General features: G+C 38.8%; 1 protein-coding gene across 2 annotated transcripts in view; it reads left to right on the forward strand.

Moving 5' to 3' along the window:
- Window positions 1-303: 303 nt before the first annotated feature.
- The window catches only part of FAF2 (Fas associated factor family member 2), a 76,174-nt gene continuing 63,777 nt past the window's right edge, over window positions 304-12,700 (forward strand). Inside the window, exon 1 of one of the 2 annotated variants that reach the window (XM_043985937.1) lies at window positions 304-539. In XM_043985937.1, the coding sequence (XP_043841872.1) occupies window positions 477-539 (63 nt within the window). In that variant the 5' untranslated portion in view covers window positions 304-476. The remainder of the gene's footprint in view (window positions 540-12,700) is intronic. The other variant, XM_043985938.1, reaches the window with a different exon arrangement.

The following is a 12,700-nucleotide window of genomic DNA, read 5'->3' on the forward strand; positions in this document are numbered from 1 at the left end:
AGAGGTTGGATAAGCCAGCGAGGCTGCAGTGCGAGGGACACTTCTCGGCCTTCCCACACACGTGGGATAGCCCTCGAAGAAAAAAAAAAAAAGGCGCCTCCAGCTTTAATGCGCTTCCGGTTCTTAGACGGCATCCAGGATTAGCCCAGAAGGACTCGGGAACTTCCGGAATCACCCGCGATCTATTCGGGTGATTGGGGGCGGGGGTGGGTGGGTAATGCGTTGAGCCTCGTTTTAGTAAAACAGTCACGTGGGCTACCCGAGGGCCTTCGGGAATTTCCGGAAGCGTAAGGGGCGTGCCTTTGAGAGGCGGCCTTCTGCAGCCGCCCCACCAGCTTTTAGGTTGCCGCCGCGGAATCGCGAGCCCGGGACTAGACGACCCGTGGTGGCGGCCCGGGACCGGAAGCGGGTACGGCTGAGGTAATTTCCGGCGGGTGACGGTGCGGACGGGTCAGAGGCGTAGAGGCGGCGGCAAAATGGCGGCGCCTGAGGAGCGGGACTTAACCCAGGAGCAGACGGAAAAGCTGCTGCAGTTCCAGGTATTTAGAGCTCGAGACCACCAACGCTGCTGCGGGTCGGGAGCGGAGCCCCGTGTCCTCCCTCGTTTTGCGGGGAGACGGCAGCACCTGTCAGTCACGGCCCACGGGGACTCCCCCCTCCCTGCAGCCAACTGCCCTCGGGTTTCCCGGGCCCTTCCACGGACCCTGCCGCGCCCCCTGGCTTGGCAGCAGCCTGGTCTTTCGTCGTCCCTTGGCCGGGGATCCCGGTGCTCCCCCGTCTTGCTCTCTCTAGCTTCTCCTTCCTCCCCGTCTCCCCCATTTCTCCCTCTCCCCTTCTTTCCCTCCCTTTCTACCCCCTTATCTTTTCCTCTCTTCCTCTCGTCTTTCCTTGTCTTCCTTCCCCACCTTTCCTCATTTTGCTCCTTCCCCCAATTTGTCGCTTTCCCCCTTCACCCCACCCCTCACACTTAGCAACATCCCACCCCCACCCCCCGCAAATATTTGACCCAGTGTTGTCAACCCTAACTTCTTGGTGGAGCCTACTCTAGTTTACATCCTGAATCTCTCTACCTGCTAGTTATCCCTCCTCCGTGGGCCTGTAGTGTAGGAGGATTTGTTCTTAAAGTGATCATCCAGCTAGTAGCAGCTAAAGGCATACCTACTTTATTTCCAATGTCCTGACACAGAAGGATCAGGGTGGTTTTCTTTGGGGGGGATTATGGTAAAGAGGCTGTTTAACTCTGAGCTGAAAATCTAAGAGGTGGAGGGTGGGAGTAATGAATGGTGTCCATTAATTTTAGAATGGTTTTCTAAAGCTAATAACACTTTTCCTTCCTAAATCTTAATGAATAGATTAGTGCCAGGTTAGAGGAATAAAAACCGGGTGACATTTGCCTAAAGGATTAACCATCCAAAATAATACTTCTAAGTGATTTCCATCAATAAATGTCGTAATTTTCAAAATAATTTTTAATGGGGTGATGGGTAAGAATTGTATAACTTGGAGTTCTCTGTATAGTTCACTTGAATTTTTAGACTTGGTAAATAAATAGTTTTTAGTTGTGAAATTAAAAATTATTTATACTGAACAGAAATATGAGCATAGAAATCTGAATATAATTTGCCTAAAACTTAGTAAGCATTGTATGTAAGCCTGAGTGAGGAAAATTGATGACACAGCAAACAAGAAAAAGATTAGCAAACAATGGTCACCTAGTCTCAGTTCTGAACTGGTCTGAAGTCACTAACTTTTCAGTGTGCTGTTTCTTTAACTTTGGTAAACCATCAAACCTCTTTGGAGGTAACATACCTGAGGCACTAAGCGCTTTAAGATGCTGTAAGTTCTTTTAAATTATTTTTATCTGTGAATCTTAATGTGGTACTGTGAAAGCTTGTGTATTGAAGTGACTGAGGAAGATAGTAAACCTATTTAGTTTGCTGGAGTCTTATCTGCTGTCTGAGAGTGTCTAGATTAGTAAAAGCCGAGTCAGATAGGGACTTTAGTGTAGGATGAACTTGGTTGGAAGCACTGTACTTCATTGTTATTTGTTCATGATCAGATTCACCACTTTCTGGTTTGTCTTATCTTTCTGTATTGTAACATTAAGCATTGATTTTTTTTCCCCGAAGCTATAATGTGCTTGAAAGTCTAAAGCAAGGTTTAGGTCATAAGAGAACTTCATTTCTCACATAATAGGCATCAGTTTCTGGTTTTTATTGTTTAGTATGATTTCGATATTTTGAGAAAGCAAAATATTTTAGATATGTTAGATTTCTTCCCTCCTACTTAAAATTTACAGTAGTTTTTTATCTTTAAGACATCTTGAAATATCTCCATCAAGTGCTATTTTCTCATACTTTTTCTGTAGGTATAGGAAACTAATTTTGAGGTCTAATGTATAGTATCATATTTGAAACACATTGCAAAAATCCTCCTTTTTCTCCCGTGACATCTTTTTAATGTGAAGGGAGAAAATGATAATTTTTAGATATTGATATCTTGGCTATTAGCACCATCGTCTCTTTCTTTTTTTTTTTAGACTACTCCAAAACATGCATGAGAAAAAGAAACCTTTTGAAAAAAAGATTATAGTTTGTTTACTTAGAAGTCTTCATCAGTCTGACAAAAGCCTGTGATTTGGGAATTAAATTGTACCAATTATGAACTTTGTAGGTTTGAAGTGAGATGTATTTGTTGAGCACCGAATTGCTGGGATTTGTGCCATTTAAGATGCCATTTCAGCATATGGTTTGCTGTTTGATGAAAATTAAATCAATTGTATTGCTATATTACTAGAAAATTTATGGTATCTTGTGCAAGCATTTACCAAATGAGAATTTGCCTATTTCCTTTGAGTGTTTTGTATATAATTTGTATTTCTTTGAATGGTATAATTAATGCATATCATTGCATTTAGGGAAAGCTATGTTCCTTGAAATTGTATTATAAATAAATTTTCCAACATAAGTAATGTTATGAAAGGTTTTGGCTTTCTGACCAATAGCTTTTTGGCCAGTTTTTATAGAAATAACTTCCAACATTATAGTCAGTTATTTAATCATACGTGATATACCTATATTTTCTTATAGTACACACTTTCTAAAGTATAAATAAACACATTTACATCAAACAAGGAAATTAATCACAAATTTTTATTGAATATGATAGTGTTCATTAAATATTTGAATGTATTCTAGGAATCAGTCATTATGTTTAGGATCTTAATATCCATAGCTGATAGGAACCTCTAACTCCTCTAGTCCAATCCCCTTATTTTATGAATCATCTTCTTTTTTTGTTTGTTTGGGTTTTTTTTAGTGAGGCAATTGGGGTTAAGTGACTTGCCCAGGGTCACACAGCTAGTAAGTGTTAAGTGTCTGAGGCCGGATTTGAACCCAGGTACTCCTGACTCCAGGGCTGGTGCTCTATCCCTGCCCCATGAATCATCTTCTTAAAACTAATTCTCTTGATCAATTCCCAAGTTTTAGTGATTCTTCTTCTGCAACATTTCTTATACCTGTCCCATTCTTTCTAATCATACAACCTTTTCCACTTGCCTGGACTATTATAGTAGTCTCTTAATTGGTCTCACTGCCTTCCTCCTCTTCAGTCCATTCTCCACAAAGTTACCAAAGTGATGTCTATGAAATTCCAGTTGTCATTCTCCTTCACAAAAAGCCTTAGTGTCCCCTTGCTTCTAGGATCATATGCAAATTCCTTGTTTTTTTAAAGCTCTTTAAAATCTGGCTTCAGTCTATCTTTCCAGTCTTACGACACATTACTCCCACAAATAGAGCTGCTTGCTAATCTTCCTCATGCATAGCATTCCATCTCCTATCATCATGCCTTTGCATAGGCTGTTCCCCATGTTTTGGAATACACTTTCTTCTGTACCCCTTAGAATCCTTATTTCCCTTCAAAGTGTCATTTCGTACATGAAACCTTTTGTGATACTCCTAGCAGCTATTGCCCCTTTTCCCAAAATTTCTGTTTGTAAACTGTGCACATAGTTTGTATTTACTTAAGTGTACATGGTGCCTTCTCTGGTAGAGGTCAGGAACTGTTTCTTTTTTGTATTTCCATCCCCAGCTCCTAGCACAGTGCCCAGCACACAGGTGCTTAATATAATGCTGTTTTTTTTTGGTTGTTGTTGTTTTTGTCTCACAGCTAGTTAAGTGTCAAGTGTCTGAGGTAGGATTTGAACTCAGGTCCTCCTGAATCCAGTGCCGATACTTTATCCACTGTACCACCTAGCTGCCCTTATATAATGCTTTTTAACTAATTTAACTAATGAGGAATCTGAGGCTTGTAGAGTTTAAATACCTTGTCCTAAGGTTTTTATAAATTCAAGTGGTGATTTGATTCCAGGTCTTCTGATTCCAAATTCAGTGCTCTTGGCACAACACTCTTTCCCCTCCAACTCTCCAACTTTCCTCCTTTGGGAAACATTACCTTATAGCATCTGGTTGTGTTCCTTATGTACATAAGTTCTCAGTATATTTTGGGGGAGAGATGTGTACTTCCTACCAGATTGTAAGCCTCTTGTAGGTAGTAACTTTTATTCATTTTTGTATTTCCCTTAATGACATATAAAACATCTTATATTCATTTCATTTAATTTATTCAGCTGAGTTTTCTACCACGTATATTAGGCATGTAGCAAATATCTGTTGAAAGCCTGCCTTGTATACTATACAATTATATTCTACGTTTTTGTGCTTCTTTGTGATTCCTGTCTTATTTTTACTACAGCAGATCAGAAGGTAAAGCACATCTTCCTCAGAGTCACAATGCTTTGGAGAAAATTCCAACATTCTTCTCCTTTACACCCCATTTCACAGATTTTTTGTTAAGTATTTGTTAGGTATGAGGAACTGTGATTAATTTTACATCAGATACATATATAAAAAACTATGTCATGATTGACTGGTATCCTAGAGAAAAGGTAGTGTTTTAGAATTGTGGACAGAATGAGCATTAAGGGAGGTTTTTTGACTGACACCTTTGGCAATCATTGGGGTAGAGGGAACAGGAATTAAAAGCCATCTTATGAAATTATTTATATAAATGTGTGTATATGCAATGGGAAAAGAAAACTGAAAACTTAATCTGTAGCAAACACAGGTCTTAGCAATCAAAAACAGTATGGTGTAGTAGAAAAGTGTGACGAATTTGGTGTCAGATTATCTGTGTTCTAGTCTCAGCTTTGTTTCTTATTACATGTGACTCTGGAAAAGTCACTTCACTTATCTACTGGCTTCACTTTCCACATGTGTAAAGTGATATGGATAGACTGGATGAAATCTGGGGTCTATTTATATTACTAAATCCTTTAATTCTAAGGTTTTGGCTTTTTTGCTATCCTAAATGTTAGAATTAGTGCCTGCAGAACTAGTGTGGAATTGAAAAAAGAAGGCTAATACTAAAGATACATAGAGAATTGATCCAAATATATGATGAAGAGCCGTACCCCAGTAGACAAAAATGGTCAAAGGATATGAACTTAAAATGGACATAGCTTGTTTTTTTTAAAAAGATTATTATCAGGGCAGCTAGGTGGCGCAGTGGATAGAGCACCGGCCCTGGATTCAGGAGGACCTGAGTTCAAATCTGGCCTCAGGCACTTAACACTAGTTGTGTGACCTTGGGCAAGTCACTTAACCCCTGTTGCCCCGCAAAAAAAAAAAGTGATGGAGAAAATATTAGTAATACAGATTAATCTTTTTTCTAGGAGAGCTGATTGTTAAACATTTCTAAGCATACCCTAGTCCCTAAGCCTTCCTTATCTACAAACAGTACAGTGACCCAGGTGTAATGGAGTTGTATTTGGGAAGGATGGATAAAGCCGTAAAACATTATTTCTAATGTGGTTAAGCATTACAAATTAAAGGTTAGTTGTTGAGCTAGCAACTTAATGGAAGATGTATTATAATTCTTGAGGAAAACAGGCTACCTTTTCTCTTTCATTAGGATCTTTATGGACCTTAATATCTCCTAGCACTTTTTTATGGACCTTGATATCTTCTAGCACTTCCCTTTTATTCCCACTGCCATGCCCCCCCCCATGTTACTAATATTGTGAAACTATTTTAATTTCCCCATATTTACTGTTTCAGTCATGTTATGATTGGAGATACTCTATAATTTCTTAAAAGGCCCCCTGAAGAAAGTTCAGATAATTCTTAAGAGATCAGCTCTTAATGTCCATTTTAAACTGAGGTTTAAGGTCATACACAGAAGGGGATAGAATGGGATAGATGGGTTTCTGCTGCTGCTGTCATGCACTGTTTTTCAGAAGGTTCATGTCATGGCAAAACAAAAGGCCACCCACCTGCTTCACTTAACTGTACTTGCCATTGGAAAAATACAAAACACACTTATGAAGTTAAGCTAAAACAGTCTTGGTAAGCTACCGTGAGATGGTATGATACCTATAATGGTGTATCATAGATTGTGAGATTTGTACTTGAGACCAGTTGATAAATTATTGGAGAACCTACTGTGATGTGTCTAAAGCAGCGTAGGGACTACCTCATGATCTTTTACAGATTACCAGTAGTTAGAGGGCCATATTTTGTCATCCATTGCCTCTGAATTCTGGAATAATGAGGTTAAAGATAGCATAGTAGGGGGCAGCTAGGTAGCGCAGTGGATAGAGCACCGGCCCTGGAGTCAGGAGTACCTGGGTTCAAATCCGGCCTCAGACACTTAACACTTACTAGCTGTGTGACCCTGGGCAAGTCACTTAATCCCAATTGCCTCACTTAAAAAAAAAAAAAGATAGCATAGTAGAAAGAATATTGGACTGGAATTTTGTTTGGAGGAATGTTTTAGGCTTTGCCACTAACTGCGTAAGCTTCAATAAAGTACTCAATTACTATAGAATTTAGTCTTTGAAATGAAAATTTTGGACTAGATAATTTCTGAGGTTACTCTAGCTTTAACCTTGTGTGATTCCATAATGTATGTTTTTCTTCTTCAGTAGAAAGTAAATTAATATCTCTTTCCAATTAAAAAAATCTGGTGATGGAAGATCAGTTTCCAGAGAATTCGTTTTTAATTGAGCAATATCTTGTTGAAAGCTTCTAAAGTCTGTTGTAAATGACCCAAGTGATTTTGGGAACACATAATTAAATGGAACTAATGAGAGTGAATCTTAGTGTAAGGGCCAGAATGCAGGTCAGTATCTGTTCGTAGACCCAGCTGTCCTGATTGGTGAACCCAGTGGGCATAAACTCATATAGCTTACTATAACTAGCCCAAGACCTACTGGGCTATGTTTCCAACAGTTCTCTCTCGCCATCTTGGAATTTTTGAGCCATTGTACCACTGGCCCTCCAGAGACCATGCCCTGAAGCACTTAGTCCCACTCAGTTCTTGAACTCCCTTTCTGGGGTTCAGTTAGCCATTCCTTCTCCCTTGTATCTAGGCGTTATCCCCTCCTCCAATCCTTATTATGGAAATACTACTAAGGTACTACCATTGCTTCTAGAAAAAAAGAGTATCATCAGACTATCCTATGTTTCTACTTACCTTCTCTGTGGCTTCTTAGGCCAAGACACCCTACCCTGGGTATCACTCCTTTATATGTGTTACTTCCCCCATTAGAATGTAAGGGTTTTGATGGCAGGGGCTGTTTCAGTTTTGTATCTGTCTCTTCAGCACGTTTTAATGGTGCTTGGCACGTATTAAGTGCTCAATTTTTTTCACTCATTCATTTCCAAGGGACCTTGAAAGTAATACCAGTTCTGCTACTATAGCCCTCAACTAGAAAGACTGTATTTTCCCATTGTGAAAAGCAAAGCCACAGAGAACAATGTTATTTTGCCCTTGTCAGGTTTCTTGTCAGAAAATGAGAAACATGAGCATTTTCAGTCAGCAAAGTAAATCCAGTGTCCTAGATGAAATTTAGAGTGCTTCTTCCTCAGTTGAGATTTGAGACCTGTCCCTTAAGTCTTTAATCAAAAGGATGAACTAGGTATATTTGGGTGGTACTACATAGCTCTTCTGAATTACCTAATACTAAAAATGCTGTGAGTTGTATACATGATATCTTGTTACCTGTAGTATATGTACTGTGCATCTGAATAATAGACCAGGTGTCAACAATGATCCGTGCTATTGAAAGTGAGAAAAGGGGTATCAGTAGAAATGGTTGGGACACAAGAAGACACCCTGCATATTCTCCCAACTAGGGATTTATTTGGTTGTGTTCTTTTGAAATACACATAGCCCTAATAGAGGGTTAGACCTTTCATTTGCCCATATTTTAGTGTGAATTAGTTTATTTACAAACTAGGATTTAGTGACCCTTCATTATAAGGAAACCGAGAGATTATGTGTTTTGAACCCAGGACCTGTGTCTCGGGTTTGATTTCAAATCTAGTATTCATTCTATAATGCCATGTCCTCATAATCTAACACCTAGCAGAGATCCATACCATTGTGTGAACAGGAATTAGAAGAAAGGTAATTTTGGAGCATTGTGAATTTGGGGAAATACAAACCTGGGTGTTTGGAGGATGAACACTTAGGACAGTTATATGACAGCAAAAGAACACAGGCATGGTGTATAGGGGATGTGGGGCCAGGAGGTAGGAGACAGAAGGATCAAAGAAAATTTTGTTGAGGGCCGTTGAAAATTACTAGGTCTAAATGTATGTGTTCTACTTTTAAAACTACCTCATAGACAGATTCTGATGTCAGTGCTTAGATTCTTTATTTTCCCCACTTCTACTCCATTTGACTTCCTTTTATGAATGGATATCAAATTATCTTTTTGAGAGGGATGTGTGGGTCAGGGAAGATTAGCAGCTCTGATGTGATGGCTTGCTTGAGCCCTTTTCATCCAGTGCTCATCCATTCATCTGGGGCTCCAAGAAGCTGTAGCGTGCACCATGGCCACACCCCAGTAAAACTGTCTCTGCAGTTGAGTTAAACCAGGTTGAGGATATTTAAGGCCTCAAATCTGTTAGTAAGTTGGGGGAGGGGGGTATCTACTCCAGCCATGTGACTCCCTCTGGAGGAATGAGTAGTTGAGAACAATTGTTTTTCAGTGGCCACAGAGATAGCTAAAGCAGGCACTATAGTACAATTAGAGCTTGGTCAGAAAGAAACCAAGGTTATCCACTGCATCCAAAGCCATCTCCAGTCATCCTGACTTTTGTCTTGCCACTGGACTTAGATGTTTCTGGAAGAGAGTGAGGCTGATCACTTTATGCAACTCTGCCTCACTTAAATCTAATTCATCTGAAAATCAAAACATCACCCTGTGATATCAATTGATTCTGTTTGAAACAAAGTGGAGGGGCAGCTAGGTGGCGCAGTGGGTAAAGCACTGGCCTTGGATTCGGGAGGACCGGAATTCAAATTTGGCCTCAGACACTTGACACTTACTAGCTGTGGTGATCCTGGGCAAGTCACTTAACCCTCATTGCCCCACAAAAAGAAAACAAACAAACAAAAATAAGTGAGAAACAAAGGATGGATAACTTTTATAGATTTTATTACAGAATAATTTACAAAATATTTACAGAATATTATTTTATGGAGAAAAAATATTTTAAATTCTCTCCTAAATAGTTGGATAAGGTCTGGGAATGCAGTTTTAGGAACCTACTATTGATAGCAGGCAAGAAATGGAAAAGTTGAGGAAGGATCAGACTTTCTTCCCTACTTCCCACTCCAGTCATGAAGTAGACTAATTTCTAAAAGCTCTGGAACCAGACAAAGTTCTCAAAAAATATTGTGAATTTTCTCCTAAATTGGTAATTGGAAAAGATTTTGGGGAAACAGTCTTGGGGACTCCTTCTATTGATTGCAGAAAGGAAATTTTAAAAGCTGCTAAGTTAGAAACAGAAAAATAGGCCAGTATTGCTCACTAGTTTGTTATGTGCAAATGTGTCCTGAAAGAAGAGTGTGAGCTTCTTGAAAGCAGGTACTGTCTCCAGTGCTTAGTGCAGTGGCTTGGCATATAGTAGTTGCTTAATAAAAGCTTTTTTCATGTATAGGATTTTAAAAATAGACAGGACCTTAGAATTCATTGTCTAAACCTTTATTATTTTAAAATTTTATTCCAAATTTTATAGCTATCGGCAGAACCAAATTCAAATAAAAGAATGATCATGTGTGAAATTGATGAATTATTATTTAGTGATATGTGTAACCTTAAACAATAACACCATTCTCTTTGCTTTTCCCCCCTTCTAAACTCTTACAAATTCTTTGGGGGTTTTCTGTATCTATATCCTTTAGTGTTGTAGTCAGGGTCCTCTATGTGTTATTTAAAATATTAGGGAACTAGGCTGGGTTTAGCTAAATTATAAATGAATAGCTATTACATCAGTTTAGGTATTAAGTATTTTAAAGTATATGAAATATTAGTAAACAGTTGATCGTGTAGCATTTCCCTAACTTCACTAGTCACAGCCTAAACAATTACATACTCAGTGTATTTGGTCAAGTGAGAGAAAGGAGAGGGCCTGTGGAGAGTTCAAGAGAGTCCCAGGAAGGAGAGGAAGCCTCCTGTGGTCCAGTCCTCTTCCTCCTTCTGATAGAGGCAGCTCTTTACCCACTGATCAAAGTCAATTGGTCAGTGTCATTCAATTCCATTGATTGGTGTAACTTGAGGGTGGTCCATATTAAAATGAGCTCTAGAACGATGACATCAGGGTCTAGTGGAAGACAAACCCTGAGGAGCAGGGGTGCATTGAAAAAGGTGTGGTTTTAATCTCCTTACTCACTGAGCTAGTCACAAAAAGTCTTAACTGTTATACCTTTGGGCTGGCTCTGAAAGAGACCCATTGTGGCTTTATTGTTAAGGATATAACAACAATTCTTTTTCTTTGTCATAAAAGTATTTTATTATTTTCTAGTTACATGTAGAGATAGTTTTCAACATTTGTTTTTATAAGATTTCTAGTTTCAAATTTTTCTCCCTCCCTCCCCAAGACATCAAGCAATCTGATATAGGTTATATATGTACAGGGGTAGCTAGGTGGCGCAGTGGAAAAAGCACCAACCCTGGATTCAGGAGGACCTGGGTTCAAATCCAGTCTCAGACATTTGACATTAGTTGTGTGACCCTGAGCACTTAACCCCAATTGCCTCACCCAAAAAAGGGGGAAAAGAGGTTATATATGTACAATCACATTAAACATATTTCTGCATTAGTCATGCTGTGAAAGAAGAATCAGAACAAAAGGGAAAAACCTCAAAAAAGTAGGAATAGTATGGTTTAATCTGCATCTAGATTCCATAGTTTTGTGTGTTTTTTTTTTCTGGATTTGGAGAGCATTTTCCATCATGAGTCTTGGAACTATCTTGGACTATTGTATTGCTTGAGAAGAATCAAGTTTATCACAGGTGATCATCACACAATGCTGTTGATACTGTGTACAATGTTCTTCTGGTTCTGCTCATCTCACTGGGCATCAGTAAGTCCATGCTGCTTTCTCTGAAATCTGCCTGCTCATCATTTCTTACAGCACAATAGAATTCCATTACATTAATATACCACAACTTGTTCAGCCATTCCCCAATTAATGGGCATCCCCATAATTTCCAATTCCTTGCCACCACAAAAAGAGCAGCTATAAATATTTTTGTATGTGTGGGTCCTTTTCCCTTTTTTATGATCTTTTTGGGGAAAAGACCTAATAGTGGTATTTCTGGGTCAAAGGGTATGTACAGTCCCATAGCCCTTTGGGCATAATTCCAAATTTGTCTCCAGAATGGTTGGATCAGTTCACAGCTCCACAAACAGTGCATTAGATAATGAACACAACAGTTCTAATCCCTCTTCACATGACAACTTTGAAGTACTTGAAGCCAATCCTGTCCCTCTTGAGTCTTCTCTTTTGTGGACTCAATATGATATGCAGTTCCTTCAGTCAGTTCTCATGTGATATGCTCTAGATCCATCATCTTTTCTTTGTATACTCTAGCTTATCAATATTCTTAAACTATAGTTTCTAGAGTTAAAACACAGTCCTCTGGATGGGATGATGAGGGCATTGTATTTTGGGACTATCATCTCCCTATTCCTGAAAACAGCTCCTCTTAAAGCAGCTTAAAGAATGCATTAGCTTTTTTGGCATCAGACTGCTAACTAATATTGAGCTTAGAGTCCACAACATTACCCCTTTAATCCCCATCTTTCAGAATATAACTGTCTCCAATGGTACCTCTTCAATTTTGTACTTTGAGTAAAAAAAAAATCACTTTCATAAGTACAGGATGGGGGAGGCACAGGCTCATATAAACAGTTCCTTTTTTGTTCTTTACATATTGAACGTGTTTGATTTCTAAGTTCATTGAAAAATGACCTGTGAACTTGTTAATTTAAAATTGTACATTTAATTTTTAAAATAGTAACAAAAATATGTTCCCTTTTGAACCGTTTTTGGTCAATTGCTGTTTTGAAGGATTTCTAAAATCCTTTTCAGATTTCAATTCAACAAGAGCCCTCGTATTGATTTCTTTACAGTGCTCATGATAACATTTTCAAAAAGACCACTATTAAAATAATTGCAGCTTATATATGACATCATTTTCCAAGAATGAGGAGATGAAGAAATTCTATGAAGAACTTGATAAAAACTGTTCAGATAAAAAAAAGATCAGTGTATAGTTTGATATTTGGTGTCTTAAGTGCAAAGGAGGACATTAGGAAGATGGTAAAAAAAGTTGGAAAATATCA

The sequence above is a fragment of the Dromiciops gliroides genome, chromosome 2, assembly GCF_019393635.1.
Source record: "Dromiciops gliroides isolate mDroGli1 chromosome 2, mDroGli1.pri, whole genome shotgun sequence".
Lineage (NCBI taxonomy): Eukaryota > Metazoa > Chordata > Mammalia > Microbiotheria > Microbiotheriidae > Dromiciops > Dromiciops gliroides.